The 16352-nt window shown below is 45.9% G+C and overlaps 1 protein-coding gene across 2 annotated transcripts in view; it reads right to left on the reverse strand.

Moving 5' to 3' along the window:
- LOC125467012 (endothelial cell-selective adhesion molecule-like) overlaps positions 1 to 16352 on the reverse strand; it is a 148887-nt gene that overhangs the window by 10435 nt on the left and 122100 nt on the right. For both annotated transcript variants that reach the window (XM_048562314.2, XM_048562313.2), the window contains 2 exons: positions 6117 to 6239; positions 4125 to 4263 (listed from right to left, as the gene is read on the reverse strand). In XM_048562314.2, coding sequence (XP_048418271.2) covers positions 4125 to 4263; positions 6117 to 6239 — 262 coding nt within the window. The remainder of the gene's footprint in view (positions 1 to 4124; positions 4264 to 6116; positions 6240 to 16352) is intronic.

A 16352-nucleotide genomic window follows, 5' to 3' on the forward strand; every position in this document is an offset into this window, starting at 1 on the left:
TCGGAGTTGATGAGATTGTGTCGATCAGCCAGCTCATTGATGCAGACCAGTCACTGAGGCATTTTACTAACATGGCAAAGCTCTAAGAAGACAGGTTGCTGATGGCCATAACTTACAGCTCATTTAAGGTCGTCTTTATATTGGTATCTGGGGCTTGTGTGCATAGTGGTAGTGCCCCTACCTCTGGGCTAGAAGTTCATGTCCCATCTGCTGCAGAGGTTTTTAATAACAACTGTGAACATGGTGATTAGAAAAATGTTATAATGGTTTCAGCACTTTGAGGCAGTGTCATAGAGTCATAAGGCATGCAAACAGACCCTTTGGTCCTACCAGTCCATACTGACCATAATCCCAAACTAAACTAGCCCCATCTATCTGCACTTGGCCCATTCCCTCCAAGTATTTCTTATTCATTGACTCATCCAAATTCTTTGAAATGTTGTAACTGTATCCACATCCACCACTTCCTCTGGGAGTTCATTCAACACACAAACCACTCTCTGTGTAAAAAAGGTGCTCTACTGTCTTTTTTAAAACTTTCTCCTCTCACTTTAGTCTTCAAATCCCCCACACTCGGAAAACAGACACGTGCCATTCACCTTATCCATACCCTTCATGATTTTATAAACTCGATAAGATCACCCTGGCTTAATGGTGGGGTTTCACTGAATTTTTCCTTTGTCTTTTCTTATCTTTTTATTAGTCTTTTACTTTTGTTATAAAACACACAAACAGGAGTAGGCCACTTCAAGCCTGTTCCATCTTCTGCTGATGTTTCAGACTGCCAACCTTCTGATTAGGCCAGCTTGGACAGGCTCTGTCATCCCAAATTGTATGACTACCCTCCAGGCAATCAATTGGAAAACAGGCTGTGGTGAGGGAGAGAGATAATGGGAACTGCAGATGCTGGAGATTCCAAGATAATAAAATGTGAGGCTGGATGAACACAGCAGGCCAAGCAGCATCTCAGGAGCACAAAAGCTGACGTTTCGGGCCTAGACCCTTCATCAGAGAGGGGGATGGGGGGAGGGAACTGGAATAAATAGGGAGAGAGGGGGAGGCGGACCGAAGATGGAGAGTAAAGAAGATAGGTGGAGAGGGTGTAGGTGGGGAGGTAGGGAGGGGATAGGTCAGTCCAGGGAAGACGGACAGGTCAAGGAGGTGGGATGAGGTTAGTAGGTAGCTGGGGGTGCGGCTTGGGGTGGGAGGAAGGGATGGGTGAGAGGAAGAACCGGTTAGGGAGGCAGAGACAGGTTGGACTGGTTTTGGGATGCAGTGGGTGGGGGGGAAGAGCTGGGCTGGTTGTGTGGTGCAGTGGGGGGAGGGGATGAACTGGGCTGGTTTAGGGATGCAGTGGGGGAAGGGGAGATTTTGAAACTGGTGAAGTCCACATTGATACCATATGGCTGCAGGGTTCCCAGGCGGAATATGAGTTGCTGTTCCTGCAACCTTCGGGTGGCATCATTGTGGCAGTGCAGGAGGCCCATGATGGACATGTCATCAAGAGAATGGGAGGGGGAGTGGAAATGGTTTGCGACTGGGAGGTGCAGTTGTTTGTTGCGAACTGAGCGGAGGTGTTCTGCAAAGCGGTCCCCAAGCCTCCGCTTGGTTTCTCCAATGTAGAGGAAGCCGCACCGGGTACAGGAGATGCAGTATACCACATTGGCAGATGTGCAGGTGAACCTCTGCTTAATGTGGAATGTCATCTTGGGGCCTGGGATGGGGGTGAGGGAGGAGGTGTGGGGACAAGTGTAGCATTTCCTGCGGTTGCAGGGGAAGGTGCCGGGTGTGGTGGGGTTGGAGGGCAGTGTGGAGCGAACAAGGGAGTCACGGAGAGAGTGGTCTCTCCGGAAAGCAGACAGGGGAGGGGATGGAAAAATGTCTTGGGTGGTGGGGTCGGATTGTAAATGGCGGAAGTGTCGGAGGATAATGCGTTGTATCCGGAGGTTGGTAGGGTGGTGTGTGAGAACGAGGGGGATCCTCTTGGGGCGGTTGTGGCGGGGGCGGGGTGTGAGGGATGTGTCGCGGGAAATGCGGGAGACGCGGTCAAGGGCGTTCTCGATCACCGTGGGGGGAAAGTTGCGGTCCTTAAAGAACTTGGACATCTGGGATGTGCGGGGGTGGAATGTCTTATCGTGGGAGCAGATGCGGCGGAGGCGGAGGAATTGGGAATAGGGGATGGAATTTTTGCAGGAGGGTGGGTGGGAGGAGGTGTATTCTAGGTAGCTGTGGGAGTCGGTGGGCTTGAAATGGACATCAGTTACAAGCTGGTTGCCTGAGATGGAGACTGAGAGGTCCAGGAAGGTGAGGGATGTGCTGGAGATGGCCCAGGTGAACTGAAGGTTGGGGTGGAAGGTGTTGGTGAAGTGGATGAACTGTTCGAGCTCCTCTGGGGAGCAAGAGGCGGCGCCGATACAGTCATCAATGTACCGGAGGAAGAGGTGGGGTTTGGGGCCTGTGTAGGTGCGGAAGATGGACTGTTCCACGTAACCTACAAAGAGGCAGGCATAGCTGGGGCCCATGTGGGTGCCCATGGCCACCCCCTTAGTCTGTAGGAAGTGGGAGGAGTCAAAAGAGAAGTTGTTGAGGGTGAGGACGAGTTCAGTTAGGCAGATGAGAGTGTCGGTGGAGGGGGCCTGGTCGGGCCTGCGGGACAGGAAGAAGCGGAGGGCCTTGAGGCCATCTCCATGCGGAATGCAGGTGTACAGGGACTGGACGTCCATGGTGAATATGAGGTGTTGGGGGCCAGGGAATTGGAAGTCCTGGAGGAGGTGGAGGGCGTGGGTGGTGTCACGGACATAGGTGGGGAGTTCCTGGACCAAAGGGGAGAAAATGGAGTCCAGATAGGTGGAGATGAGTTCGGTGGGGCAGGAGCAGGCTGAGACAATGGGTCGACCAGGGCAGGCAGGTTTGTGGATTTTGGGAAGGAGATAGAAACGGGCCGTGCGGGGTTGGGGAACAATGAGGTTGGAGGCTGTGGGTGGGAGGTCCCCTGAGGTGATGAGGTCATGAATGGTGTTGGAGATGATGGTTTGGTGCTCGGGTGTGGGGTCATGATCGAGGAGGCGGTAGGAGGTGGTGTCGGAGAGTTGGCGTCTGGCCTCGGCGATGTAGAGGTCAGTACGCCATACTACCACTGCGCCACCCTTGTCTGCGGGTTTGATGGTGAGGTTGGGGTTGGAGCGGAGGGCTGCCCGTTCTGCGGGGGAGAGGTTGGAGTGGGTGAGAGGGGTGGAGAGGTTGAGGCGGTTGATGTCTCGACGGCAGTTGGAGATGAAGAGGTCGAGGGAGGGTAGGAGGCCTGGGGGTGGTGTCCAGGAGGAGGACTTGTGTTGGAAGCGGGTGAAGGGGTCAGTGGAAGGAGGGTTAGGCTCCCGGTTGAAGAAGTAGGCGTGGAGGCGAAGACGGCGGAAAAACTGCTCTATGTCCGACCGTGACTGGTATTTGTTGATGTGTAGTTGTAGTGGGACAAAGGTGCGCCCCTTGCTCAGGACTGACCGTTCGTCCTCAGTCAGTGGGAGGTCTGGGGGGATGGTGAAGATTCGGCAGGGCTCAGTGTGGCTGTCTTCTCTGGGGTTGCAGGCTGTGGAGGTTGTGGGCGGAGCGATGATGTCGTTGGCCATGGGCGGGGTTCCGTCAGCCGTGGGCGGGGTTCCGTCGGCCGTGGGCGGGGTTCCGTTGTGGTGAGGGAGATCTTGCTGCCTGCAGACTCACCATATCATTAGACATTCCACAGCCTGAAACTTCAGACCTTGTTTTGTTTAAAAAAAGTGATGTCAACCTTTTGTGAACGTTCTGCTCTCACCAGGACATTAACAGCTACAAATTGTTCAGTGGTAAATATACTGCCCAGCACAAATGAATGAAAGAATCATTCCTGACCTCTGTGAGAGGTAGCAGATGTATCTACTGGGCTACAGCAAGCACACATATGCAGAGATCAGCAGTATGAGGCTATAAAGTGATACTTCAATTGAAAGTGTTAATGGCTAAATATTGAGCTTTTAATGCCTTCCTCAAACTGCAAATTCTCACAAAGCTCTTGTACATTACACCAACTCATAGAGGGAGATTTGGGTTTTTACTGTCTCAGGCCCTGATGAGCTATTACTCACTACACTTACTTTATCTCATTAGCTGTATCTTCCTCTTTTTCTGCTTCCCTCCTTTGATGCTTGCAGAAGCAAATCACAAGCGCAATGATCAGACATATTCCCAGCAGCACTCCAACAACTGCTCCGACAATGATCCCAGCATTATTTGCTGTGGGAAGAGAGAAGATGGTTTATTCCTTTCTGACAATAGCTGAATGAAAAATCATATAGAAGAAACCGATCAAGAGCAGAATAAAAATCTCACAATGAGTCACTTAGTTCAAATTAATAAAGTAATGTTGAAGTCTTTGAGAGAACTACTAGGGCTATTGTATGAATGCTTGGCTTTCTCACATTCCACAGAAATTGTGTGTTACAGGTCCATACGCTAACAATATCCAACTTGTGATTGGGTTGGGGATGGGGGGTGGGGGAAGGGGGAATGGGAGATTAAATTACAGGGAAGATAATTTGGCCCATCTTTCAGCAGTGTCTGCACACTCACTCTTCCAGCTAAGTTTTCCCAGCCACAAGGTATAAGGGTGCAAGACAGTGGGGCGGGGGTTTGGGGGGGTGTGGCTTGATGCATTAGTGGGGCAGTGCTCTCCATTGCAGCTCTAATGCCAGAGGCAAGTTTCCCAGCATTGAGACTAATTTCAGAGGAGCTGACACCTATGTGAATGGAGAGGAGGCAGTGCATTTTAAACTATTCACAACCATAGAGAGATAATTCCTTGGCCCACTGGCAATCGGCAGGATGGTAGGCTGGCACTACCCACCACCTGCCACCTGGGTACACCAGTTTCTTGGCAGAGGTAGCATTCCAGCAGCAACCTGGGTGGCCATGGGATCCAAAGGTTCCTCGGCCCGAAGAAGAGGTCCATGAACAGGTAAAATCATCCCTCTGGCCCCACTTTGGGATTTCCCTGCCTTTTTGATCTGCCTCAGCAGTGCCCATCTGTCACACCGTGGGGGCTGCCAGCCCTCTGACTGCCAATTATCAAGCTGGCTCCCTGCCAACTAATGCAGGCTGGAGACCCCCATTTCATCAGAACAGCAGTGCAGCAAAATTCACAGAAAAATTCTTCCCTTTCACTCACATGATGGCTTACAATCTAGTAAGCGAAGTTGCCATAGTTTCAAACTACAGGGCTGTTCTTTCATTACAGAGAGATGACTAGGGATAGTTTAACCTGAGGGTCACCACATTTCAGGTTAGGGAAGAGGTTGAGAAGGAGATACCTTCAGTCAGTGTGCGAATTGAATTCACGCTACTGGCATCATGCTGTATGGCAAACCAGCCATCCCGCCAGCTGAGCTAATAGGCCCTGATAGCTAACAATCTACACAAATTCACACTAACCAGTCTGTCTTGGCAAGGCACCCTGAAATGATGGGAAATTACACACATTATTAAGAACTGATTAAGAAACTGTCAGTTTATAAAAGTGACATATTTCAGTCTAAAGTGTGTATTCTAATAGATTGTACATTAAAGGATGTCTCTGAATAATGCTGGCCCATTTCCCATTTTAGTGTGGTTACAGTGCCGCTCAGACTTACTTTGGAACAAATTTCCATTTCACGCACCACTTCCCTTCCCAACCCTTATTGCTTCCCTCTTGTGGACCCGCACTCACAATCCCCTCCCTTCTTATGAACAGTGGGGTGGTGTTAGTGAGTGGGAGGCAGACAGTCTGGATAGGAAGGCAATGAGCAGAAAGAGGCATGCTGGAAAGTTGGGGGAAACAGTGGGTAGGACGCAGTTACTTGGAGGAAAGTAGAATTATAAGTTAGTAAGTTAGTGAGGTATTGAGTAGTTGTAAGAGGATCTTTGGGCCTTCCATAGAGGATGTTTGAAGTAGCTCATAAGATTTTAGTGTAAAAGTCACAGGTCAGGAATGTACCCCACGCTTACAATTACACATTTTCTTAGTGCTTCTCCTATTAACCCAATTTCCATTAGTCTGCTGTTATATCAGAATACATTCAGTGAACTAAATAAGGGACACGTATACTTACGGGTTATCACAACCAACTTTATCGAACATGATGCATTCCCTATTTCATTCTCGGACGTGCAACTGTATAGTCCAGACATTGTTTCGCTGAGGTTGGTCAATGTCAAGTTTCCCTTTTTGACAGCTATACAACAAACACATCAGTCAGAAACTCAAAAAATAACACAGGCCCCAACACATTCAAAGCTATATTTCATTGGGTTAGAATGAGGGTAGAGCAAATGTCGACCTTTTCATTGCCACCAAAGTTGCTTAAGATAATGGATGAGAAATGATCCGTCTCCACATTTAGCTGCTTTCCATTCAGTGTCTAATGCAAGGGTTTCCTGGTGCATAACAGCTACTCCGATTAGCTCCAGCACAGTCTTTTTTTCTCGATCATTAATCAAGTTCAGCTCCTGCTGTGTAACAGGTTCAGGAGCCTGGAGCAACCCTACATTGATGATACAGAGCTCTATATCAGCAAGCATACATAGCACAGTGCAGGAGTTTGAACTCCTGGACTCTACATCAGGCCTGACTATAACACGAACATGAAAGCATGAAGAAGGTAGATTAGAATTTATCGAGATTAGAGCCTGGTATATTTACATTTTACCATGTACTAAACACCAATACGTGTTTAGTATTTAATACAGTAAAAAACATTGCTTTGAATTCTAGGTCTGAAGACAGACCTTGGCTCTGCTGTCTCCTTCATCAGTCTGTCTCAAACACAAAGGACGGAATCTTACAAGGATCAGAACAACATAGGTTTTAGCGCGAGATGAGTGGGAGCTTCAGAGGAAAAAAACAGGGATGCTCATTTCAACATCAGGAGCAACTCGCACCATCTTGTATGCTTTTCAGAAGTGGCATAGTGAGATTCTCACCTGGTCACAGTGAGTTGCTAGTTAAGGGGATTACTACTTGCTAAGTGCTTTGTTGGTGGCACAGCACACCTCATTTCTCCCACCTATCCACTCCTCCCACTTTACTGACCAGCTCCCACCCCCATTTCCTACCGAATAACCTCATTGCACCTTCTTGACACGTCCGTCTTCCCTCCCACCTACCTGCCTCACTGACCAACCCCCATCCCAACTCCCTAACTTCACTCAACTTTACTGGCTTCAACCCCGCCTTCTGTCTGTCTTCTCTCCCACCAACCTGCTCCTCTATCCACCTTCTACCATTGCTTCCCCCTCTCTCTATTTATTTCAGAGGCCCCTTCCCCTCCCCCATTGCTGAAGAAGAGTCCAGACCTGAAACATCAGCTTTCCTGCCCGTCTGATGCTGCCTGACCTGCTGTGTTCATTCAGCTCTACACCTTGTTATCTCCTCATTAGCATTCTATTTTCTATTTTACCAAACTTGTCAAACAAGCTCAAAAACAGAAGTCACTGGAAATGCTCAGCAGGTCTGGCAGCATCTGTGAAGAAAAAAATCAGAGTTAACATTTCAGAAGGGTCAGTGCACCTCGGAAAAATGAGGCTGGAAAAGTAGCAATGGGGAACTAAGAAATGCCACAGGGACTGAAGAGGTACTTTGCTTCAGACTTCATGGTGGAAGATACCAGTAGCATACCAGTAGCATACTAGAACTTCAACTGAGTCAGAAGGAAGATGTGGGTCTAGTCGTATTCACCAAGGAGGTTTTGGGAAAGCTAAAAGATATGAAGGTGGATAAATCACCCAGATTTGATGGACTACAACCTAGTGTTTTGAAGGAGATAGTTGAGATTGTAGAGGCATTGATGGTGATCTTTCAGGAATTAATGAAGTAAAGAAGGACCTTAGAGGACGGTAAAATATTTAAGGGTGGGAGGCAGAAGACAGGAAACTATAGGCTGGTTAGCCTGACCTTGGTCATTGGTGAGATTTTAAAGTCCATTATTAAAGATGAGATTACAGAGTACTTGGAAATACATGGTAAAACAGGACTAAGTCAGTGTGGCTTCATCAAGAGGAGGTCATGCCTGGCAAATCTGTTTGAACTCTTTGAGAAGGTAACAAGTAAGTTAGACAAAGGAGAGCCAATGGTCATGATCTATTTGTAATTCCAGAGGCCTTTGAGAAGGTGCCGCACAGGACACTGCTAAATATGATGACAGTCTATGATGTTATGGGCAAGGTTGTGGCACTTATGTAAGATTGACTGACTGGCAGAAAGCAGAGAGTGGGAAAATGGGATCTTTTTTCACAATGGCAACCAGCGACTAGTGGAGTCAGTGTTGGGACCACAGTGACTCACCTTATATGTTAATAATCTGAATGTAGGATCTGAGGGCATTATTACTAACTTTGCAGATGACATAAAGATAGATGGAGGACAGGTAGTGTTCAGGAGGTGGGGAGGATCCAGAAGGACTTAGACAGGCTAAGAGAGTGGGAAAGAAATGGCAGGCAGAATACAATGTAGGTAAGTGTGAGGTTACGCACTTTGCTAGAAATAATACAGGCATAGACTATTTTCTAAATGGGAATAGCTTTGGAAATCTGAAGCACAAAGGGACCTGGGAGTCCTAGTTCAGGATTCCATTAAGGTTAGCATGCAGATTTAATTGGCAGTTAGGAAGGCAAATGCAATGTTAGCACTCACTTCAAATAGGCTAGAAGATAAGAGCAGCGATGTACTGCTGAGACTGTAAGGCGCTGGTCAAACTGTATTTGGAATACTGTGAGCTGTTTTCAGCCCAGTATCTAAAGACGGATGTGCTGGACTTGAGCTCAGTCCAGAGGACGGTCACAATAATGATCCCAGGAATGAAGCATTGGTCATACGAGGAGCAGTTGAAGACTCTAGGTCTCTACTCGATGGCATTTAGAAGGATGAGGGAGGATCTCATTGTAATTAACATAATACAGAGAGGCCTGGATAGGACAGAATAAAGAAGATATAATAAGAGAGACTAGGATCTGAGGGCACCGCCTCAGAGTGAAGGGATGACAATTAAGAACTGAAATGAAGACAAATTCTTCAATCAGAAGGCAGTCATTCTGTGGAACTCATTGCCACAGAAGGTTGTGGAGGCCAAGTCATTAAACATCTTTAAGAGATAGATAGATTCTTGATTAGTAAGAGGATCGAGGGTTGCAGGGAGAAGGCAGGAGGATAGGGTAGAGAAACCTAGCAGCCATGATTGAATGGGTAAGCAATCTTGATGGGCCAAATGGCCTAATTCTATTGCTACATCTTATGGTCTTATGGCTGACACTGTGTTAAGCAGGTGATAACCTCATACCAGGCTGATATGGGTTGGTGTTGAGTGTCCATTGGACTTGGGAGGAGAGGAAGATGCTGCCAACAGCATCCCATCCAGCTGCACTTCAGGTACTTGCCCACGCAGGGGTTGCCAATTTTCGCCAGTCTGACATGCCTGGGGAAATGTCAGGAAGCGTGCAGGGCAGCCCCTGACTGACAGTGCTTGTCCAGGTGAACAACAGGTTTTTAACAACAGACACTAGGGATGCCACTGATGAGTTGTTCTGGGAACTACACATGTTAAGATGGGGCTGGGCTCAGATGGGATGAATAAAAAAGGGGCAGGGTAGCTAATTCAGGTGGAAATTTTAGTAAGATACAGCAAGAGAAGTGGCACTCAGACTTAGCCAAAATAGTAAGATTTAGTCCAGAGTGTGACATTAATCCACATAATAAAAGAGCGCTCTACCTATGCCAGTCATGGTTTCAGGGCTGTAGACAGCATGGGACATCCTGAGGTCACAAATAGAGGTCCTCACAAGCCTGGAGAAGCCCATACAGCAGAGACATACCCCAGAAACATGCCCACCAACACTGCAAGTGAGCAATCAGCTTGTAATGATTGCAGTTTTAGCCACAGCATCCCCCTTTAACCTCTAAGACATCAGAAACGTCCCAAAATCTACCTTGTTTATCTGACCTTTGTCCCCACAGGAAAACCATCAAATAAAACAGCACTGATAATCTGTACTGGAGAGATTATGACTTTCTCACCAGGTAAAGTCACCATAGCCCAGGAGGACTAGTCCCTCTCGCATTAGAGAGAGATAACTTGTGATAAGTTGAAACTAAAAAGAACCATGCCTAGAAAGGTTGAGAATGCAGGACCTTCATGTTAACCTTAGCTGGTACAGAAATGGAACCCACATAGTTGACATCACTCCACATCACTAACGCATCATCCAGCCAACGAGCTAACTCACGCCTGGCTCACTGGTCTTGCTTGTCAAGAACCTAGGTCTGTCACTTTATTGTATTTATTATATGGAATTCTAACTGACCAGCTTAAAATATTTTCAATCAAAATATCATATCCATCCAAGTTTTTGGCCAAGAAGAGAACTTTGAAACTCTTCTCAAATTACTTGAGGTTGCAGAATTCCTGAATCAAGTATAAATGACTCCCCAAAGTTCTTTTCCAGGCCCATTTATAGCCTTGCTCCAAACTTAAAGTTATTTGCAGCAAATTGTTCCACTACACCTTGTTTAAAGATTGTTTGGAGATCATCTACTGTCCGTGCATGTTATCATACGCATACCCACATTCTGCAATGGCTCATATTTAGGTTAGAGATTGACATCAAATATGTTGGAAGCGAAATTATGACAAAGTTGGTCAAGAACAAATTTTGTTCCATGCATTGAATACCCAATGGTTTGTCAGTAAAGATTTGTCAGTAAATCCTTAAGTACAGAATCAAGCATTGTCTGATATCTTTTTGTCCATAATGAAGAAAAAAAACCATCTCACTCATGATCACAGTGCTGTTTGTGGGACCTTGCTGTGTAAAAACTGCCTATCATGTATCCATCGTGATAACATAATTTTAAAAATACTTTCTTAGCTGTAACACACTGTGAGAAACATAGGTTGTCAATATCAAGCCCCTTTCCTATCGGTCAATGAAAGGAGAATTACGGAGCATGCATGATCTCCTTCTCATGTCCTCAGCCTGGTCTGACTCACAGAACTGCAAAATTCTATCACAAGTAGAGCATTCCATGCCAGCCGGAATGGGGACTGAGATCTGCACGGCTGGCATCAGTCTGATCCACACCAGCTGTCCAGCCAACCAGTTCCCCAAGCAGTCAAATCTGCTGCAGCAACATACACTTTACATGCATTTTGTCATCTGATTAGCGATGGTAGAACATTTTTTCATCACATGGATGACCAGGAATCCCTTAGCACCTGCCACTGTCACATTTCGGAAAGGTTTACAGGTCAGTACTTCAGCTGTCTGACCACATTATGAAGAGTCTTGAACCCTAAGCTACTGCATCACAAGACTGCTACATCTGCGAGATAGATGCGAACCTGTTGGCATTTTTATTTCACAGGATGTGAGCATCACTGACCTGGCCAGCATTTATTACTTGCAGGGCAGTTAAGAGTTACCCACATTGCTGTGGATCTGGAGTGCTATGTAGAATATGGACTTCCTTCCCTAAAGGGCATTAATGAATCAGATTGGTTTTCAAGCTCAACAGTTGCATTTCAGTTACAAAATTAGGCCTACTAATAACTCCAGATGTGTTCACTGAATTCAAACTTCACCATCTGCTTTGGTGGGATTTGAACCCATTCACCCAGAGTTCTTTGTTTCACTCATTCATGAGATGTGGGTGTCACTGGCCAGGCAGCATTTATTGCCCAGAGAGCAGTTCAGAGTCAACCACATTGTTGTGGGTCAGGAGTCACATGTAGGCACACCAGGTACGATGGCAGTTTCCTTCCCTAAAGTACATTAATGAACCTGATAGGATTTACCTGACAATCAACAACGGATTCATGGTCATCATTAAACTCTTAATTCCAGACTTTTATTGAATTCAAACTACCATCTTCCATGACAGGATTTGAACCTGTGTCCTCAGAACATTACCTGGGTCTCAGGATGAACAGTCCAGTGACTTATCACAACACTCTCACCACCCCACAGCAGTAACTGGTCACTGCTTTTGGGAATTCCTTTTAGGGGTTCTCATGTAGAAATCATAGATTCATTGCAGTACAAAATATGGCCTTTCAGCCAATAATATCTGTGCTGACTTTCTGCAAGCCCAATTAACCTGATGCCACTCCAAATACTTTTCCCATAGCCCCACAATTCTTTTTCTCTTAAAATATAATTCTCTTTGAAGGCCACAACTGAACTGCACCCACTACACCATCATGCAGTGAATGTAAGAACTACTTGCTGCAGATTAAATGCAAGGAACACCTGAGAGAGGATTTCTGGGAGGTGACAACAATTACCATAACATCCGGGAGCTGCGATGAACCTTAGCAATCATGACTAACTAACCATTGAGTGATTAGATTAGATTTGATTCCCTACAGTGTGGAAACAGGCCCTTCAGCCCAACAAGTCCACACCGCCCCTTTTAGCATCCCACCCAGACCCATCCCCCTGTAACCCACACACCCCTGAACACTACAGGCAATTTAGCATGGCCTATCCACCTGGCCCGTACATCTTTGGACAGTGGGAGGAAAGCAGAGCACCCGGAGGAAACCCACGCAGACACGGGGAGAATGTGCAAATTCCGCACAGACTGTTACCCGAGGGTAGAATCGAACCCGGGTCCCTGGCGCTGTGAGGCTGAAGTGCTAACCACTGAGCCACTGAGCCACCCTATTAGGAGTAACGATCACCAACAATCTGTCCTGTACTACCCTGTTGATGTGTCAGTCAAGGAGACATAACAACGCTTCTTCTTCCTCAGGGGGCTAAGGACATTCAACATGTCTGTAGGGACTCCCATCAACTTGTACAGATGCACCATAGAAAGCATTCTATCTGGGTGCATTAAGGCTCAATATGGCAACTGTTCTGCCCAGGACTGTAAGAAACAACAGACAGTTATGAACGTAGCCTTGTCCCTCACACAAGCCAACTTTCCATCCATTAACTCCATCTACACTTCTCGCTGCCTCAGAATTGTAGCCAACATCATCAAAGCCCCCTCCCACCTCAATTATAATCCCTTCCAACCTCTTCCATCACTTAAAGATACATATCAACTGGTTCAAGAACAGTTTCTTCTCCACTGTTATTATCTTGGAATCTCCAGCATCTGCAGTTCCCATTATCTCTTATCTTCTCCACTGTTACTAGGCTTCTGAATGAACTTCTCAGATTTCAAATCTAATGTTGACCTTGCTATTACTGCACCTTCTTTCCTGCTGTAACTTTGTTTTCCTCACTCTGTTCAATCACCCTATGATCTTTGTATGGTATGTTCCACCTGTATTGCACATAAAACATGTACCTAGGCACATGAAACAATAATGAACCAAACCAAATCAAATCAGATCAGTTCATTCAGAGATAATGGGAACTGCAGATGTTGGAGAATTCCAAGATAATAAAATATGAGGCTGGATGAACACAGCAGGCCAAGCAGCATCTCAGGAGCTTGCCGAGTACTGACTGACCTTGTCGAAACTTACATCATTCTTTAAGGGTAGGTATAGAGACGGGTTTTCCTGCATAAGTATACATTGTCTCAGAGCAAGGGACAAGCTATTTGGAACAGAGAGAAGGAAGATTTCCTCACTCTGAGAGTAGTGAATTGCTGGAATTCTCCACCACAGAGAACTATGAAAGTTCAATCAACAGATTTCTAGACACTAAATACATCAAGGGAACTGAGGACAGTGTGAAAAAACAATGGGAGCTGTGATTTAAAATGATGAAGGAGGTGAGAGAGGCTGAATGAACTATCCTACTCTTAATTTTCTATGTAGGACAAATGTCATTGCAGCTAGTTGTGGAACTATGATAAACAAGGCATGCAATTTGCCAGACCTCCATCCAGGAGTGCCAGTTTGGATCTGAGGCTACATTCACAATGGACAAGTGGTTCAACAGGCACTGCATTCATAGCCCTACCTCATCCAAACAGATAATGGTACAGAACAGACAAGCAGCAGATGCCAAATGGAAGCATCCTTGTACATCGCAGAAGCATCATCTACCCAAAAAATGAGCCAGAAATGCTGCATTTATCCACCAATCCAAATGATAATCTGGTGATCCTGAGTCATTGATTAATTCCTCTTCAGCCTGCAAAATCTGGGAGAACACCCACAAGACCCAAACTGCTGTAAAGGAAAAGAGGGGTCTTTCTTTCTCATTGTGTCTAATATAAGTGATTGGCCCTGTGAAAGGAAGCAATGAATAACTAAGAGAGGAAAGGAAGGACTACAGAAAATCGAAATTACAGTTAGCCTAATTTCATAATGTTGAAATGAAAGTCAAGAGATTCATTGGGCAGAGAATATATAGTGTAATGACTCATTTTACCGATGTAATATGCTAATCAGGTACTGCATAAAGCATAGGGAGTGATGCAAAATCATCTGATCTTGCTCTCTCTTTTACAAACAAACAGTAAAATGTACCCCACAGTAATAAGTGTTCTGATACAGTTAGTGCTTTCAGCACCTTACCATAGTAGGACAGCATTGTGGCACAATGATTAGCACTGCTGCCTCTGGGAGCCAGGTTCAAATCCAGCCCTGGGTGGAGTTTGTTTGTCCTCCCTGTGTCTGTGCAGCGTTACTCCCACAGTCCAAAGATGTGCAGCTTAGGTGGATTGACCATGCTAAATGCAGGGCTACAGGGATAGGGTAGATGGGTCTGGGTGATATGTTCTTCAGTGCATTGGTGTAGGTTCGATGGGCCGAATGGCCTCTATCCGCACTGTAGGGATTCTATGACATCAGACTCTGCAAATATTCTGCATTCGTCAAAGAATACCATATCAATTAGCTTCCTTTTTTTGTACATTATAAATTGTTGCTCAATTTGTAATTTGATACTCTTGCATCTGTCTGATGACTGTAAGATGAAAAGCTCTGGACAGGATATATTATTGTTTACAATGGTATTTAAGTACAAGGCATCAATTCCAAGTCAGTCTCCAAGACATTTGTGGAGTGACCTATGGAACAAAGAACAAGAGCAAAGAAAATTACAGCACAGAAACAGGCCCTTCGGCCCTCCAAGCCTGTGCTGATCCAGTTCCTCTATCTAAACCTGTTGCCTATTCTCCAAGGATCTGTATCTCTCTGCTCTCTGCCCATTCATATATCTGTCTAGATACATCTTAAATGGCACTGTTGTGCCCGCCTCTACCAGATCCACTGGCAATGCAGTCCAGGCACCCAACACCCTCTGCGTAAAAACCTTTCCACGCATATCTCCCTTAAACTTTTCCCCTCTCACCTTGAAATTGTGACCCCTACTTAATTGAATCCCCCATCCTGGGAAAAAGCTTCTTGCTATCCACCCTGTGTATACCTCTCATGATACTGTAAACCTCAATCAGGTCCCACCTCAACCTCTGTCTTTCTAATGCAAATAATCTTAATCTACACAACCTCTCTTCATAGCTAACGCCCTCCACACCAGGCAACATCCTGGTAAATCTCCTCTGTACCCTCTCCAAAGCATCCACATCCTTTTTGTAATGTGGATACCAGAACTGAACGCAGTATTCCAAATGTGGTTGAACCAAAGTCCTACACAACTGTAACATGACCTGCCAACTCTTGTACTCAATACCCCGTCCAATGAATGAAAGCATGCCGTATGCCTTCTTGACCACTCTATCGACCAGCATTGCCACCTTCAGGGTACAATGGACCTGAACACCCAAGATGTCTGTGTGTATCAATTTTCCCCAGGGCTTTTCCATTTGCCGTACAGTCCAATTCAGCCCATTAAAAGTTTAAACCTCTCAGATAAATACTTTGCACAGGAACACATTACCCAGGGTTTCAACAATTGCTTTAAGTGGCACTGCAGAGATTTTTCCTTCCAGCTGTGGGATGTGTTGATTTGTGTAAACTGAACACAGGGCGTCAGCTGCAGCACTGAACTGCAAGTTAGCAGCACTGATATTAAATGGAAGATTCCCATTGACTGACATTGTGCCCTGTCTGCAGGCTTGCGCCAGATATTAAGTATGCATGTGTTAACCTCATTGGGCAATGGCCAATAAAGTACAAATTACTGATATAATTATAGCCAATCATCTATATCTTCCTGGGACCTGGGTTGAATCTAGCACAGAAATATGGAATGAAAATCCTTCTGTCACCATATGTAATGAAGCATCAATTTAAAAGAGTGGGCATGAACCCTGAACATATCAGCAAAATCCCCTAATTGTTCATCTTGACTCAATCTCATTCACAAATGGTTTGGAGAGTGGACAATCTGTACTGGTGCGATAGAGGGAGCTCTAAGGTTATAGTTAA

This window comes from Stegostoma tigrinum, chromosome 32 (assembly GCF_030684315.1).
Source record: "Stegostoma tigrinum isolate sSteTig4 chromosome 32, sSteTig4.hap1, whole genome shotgun sequence".
Taxonomy (NCBI): Eukaryota; Metazoa; Chordata; class Chondrichthyes; order Orectolobiformes; family Stegostomatidae; genus Stegostoma; species Stegostoma tigrinum.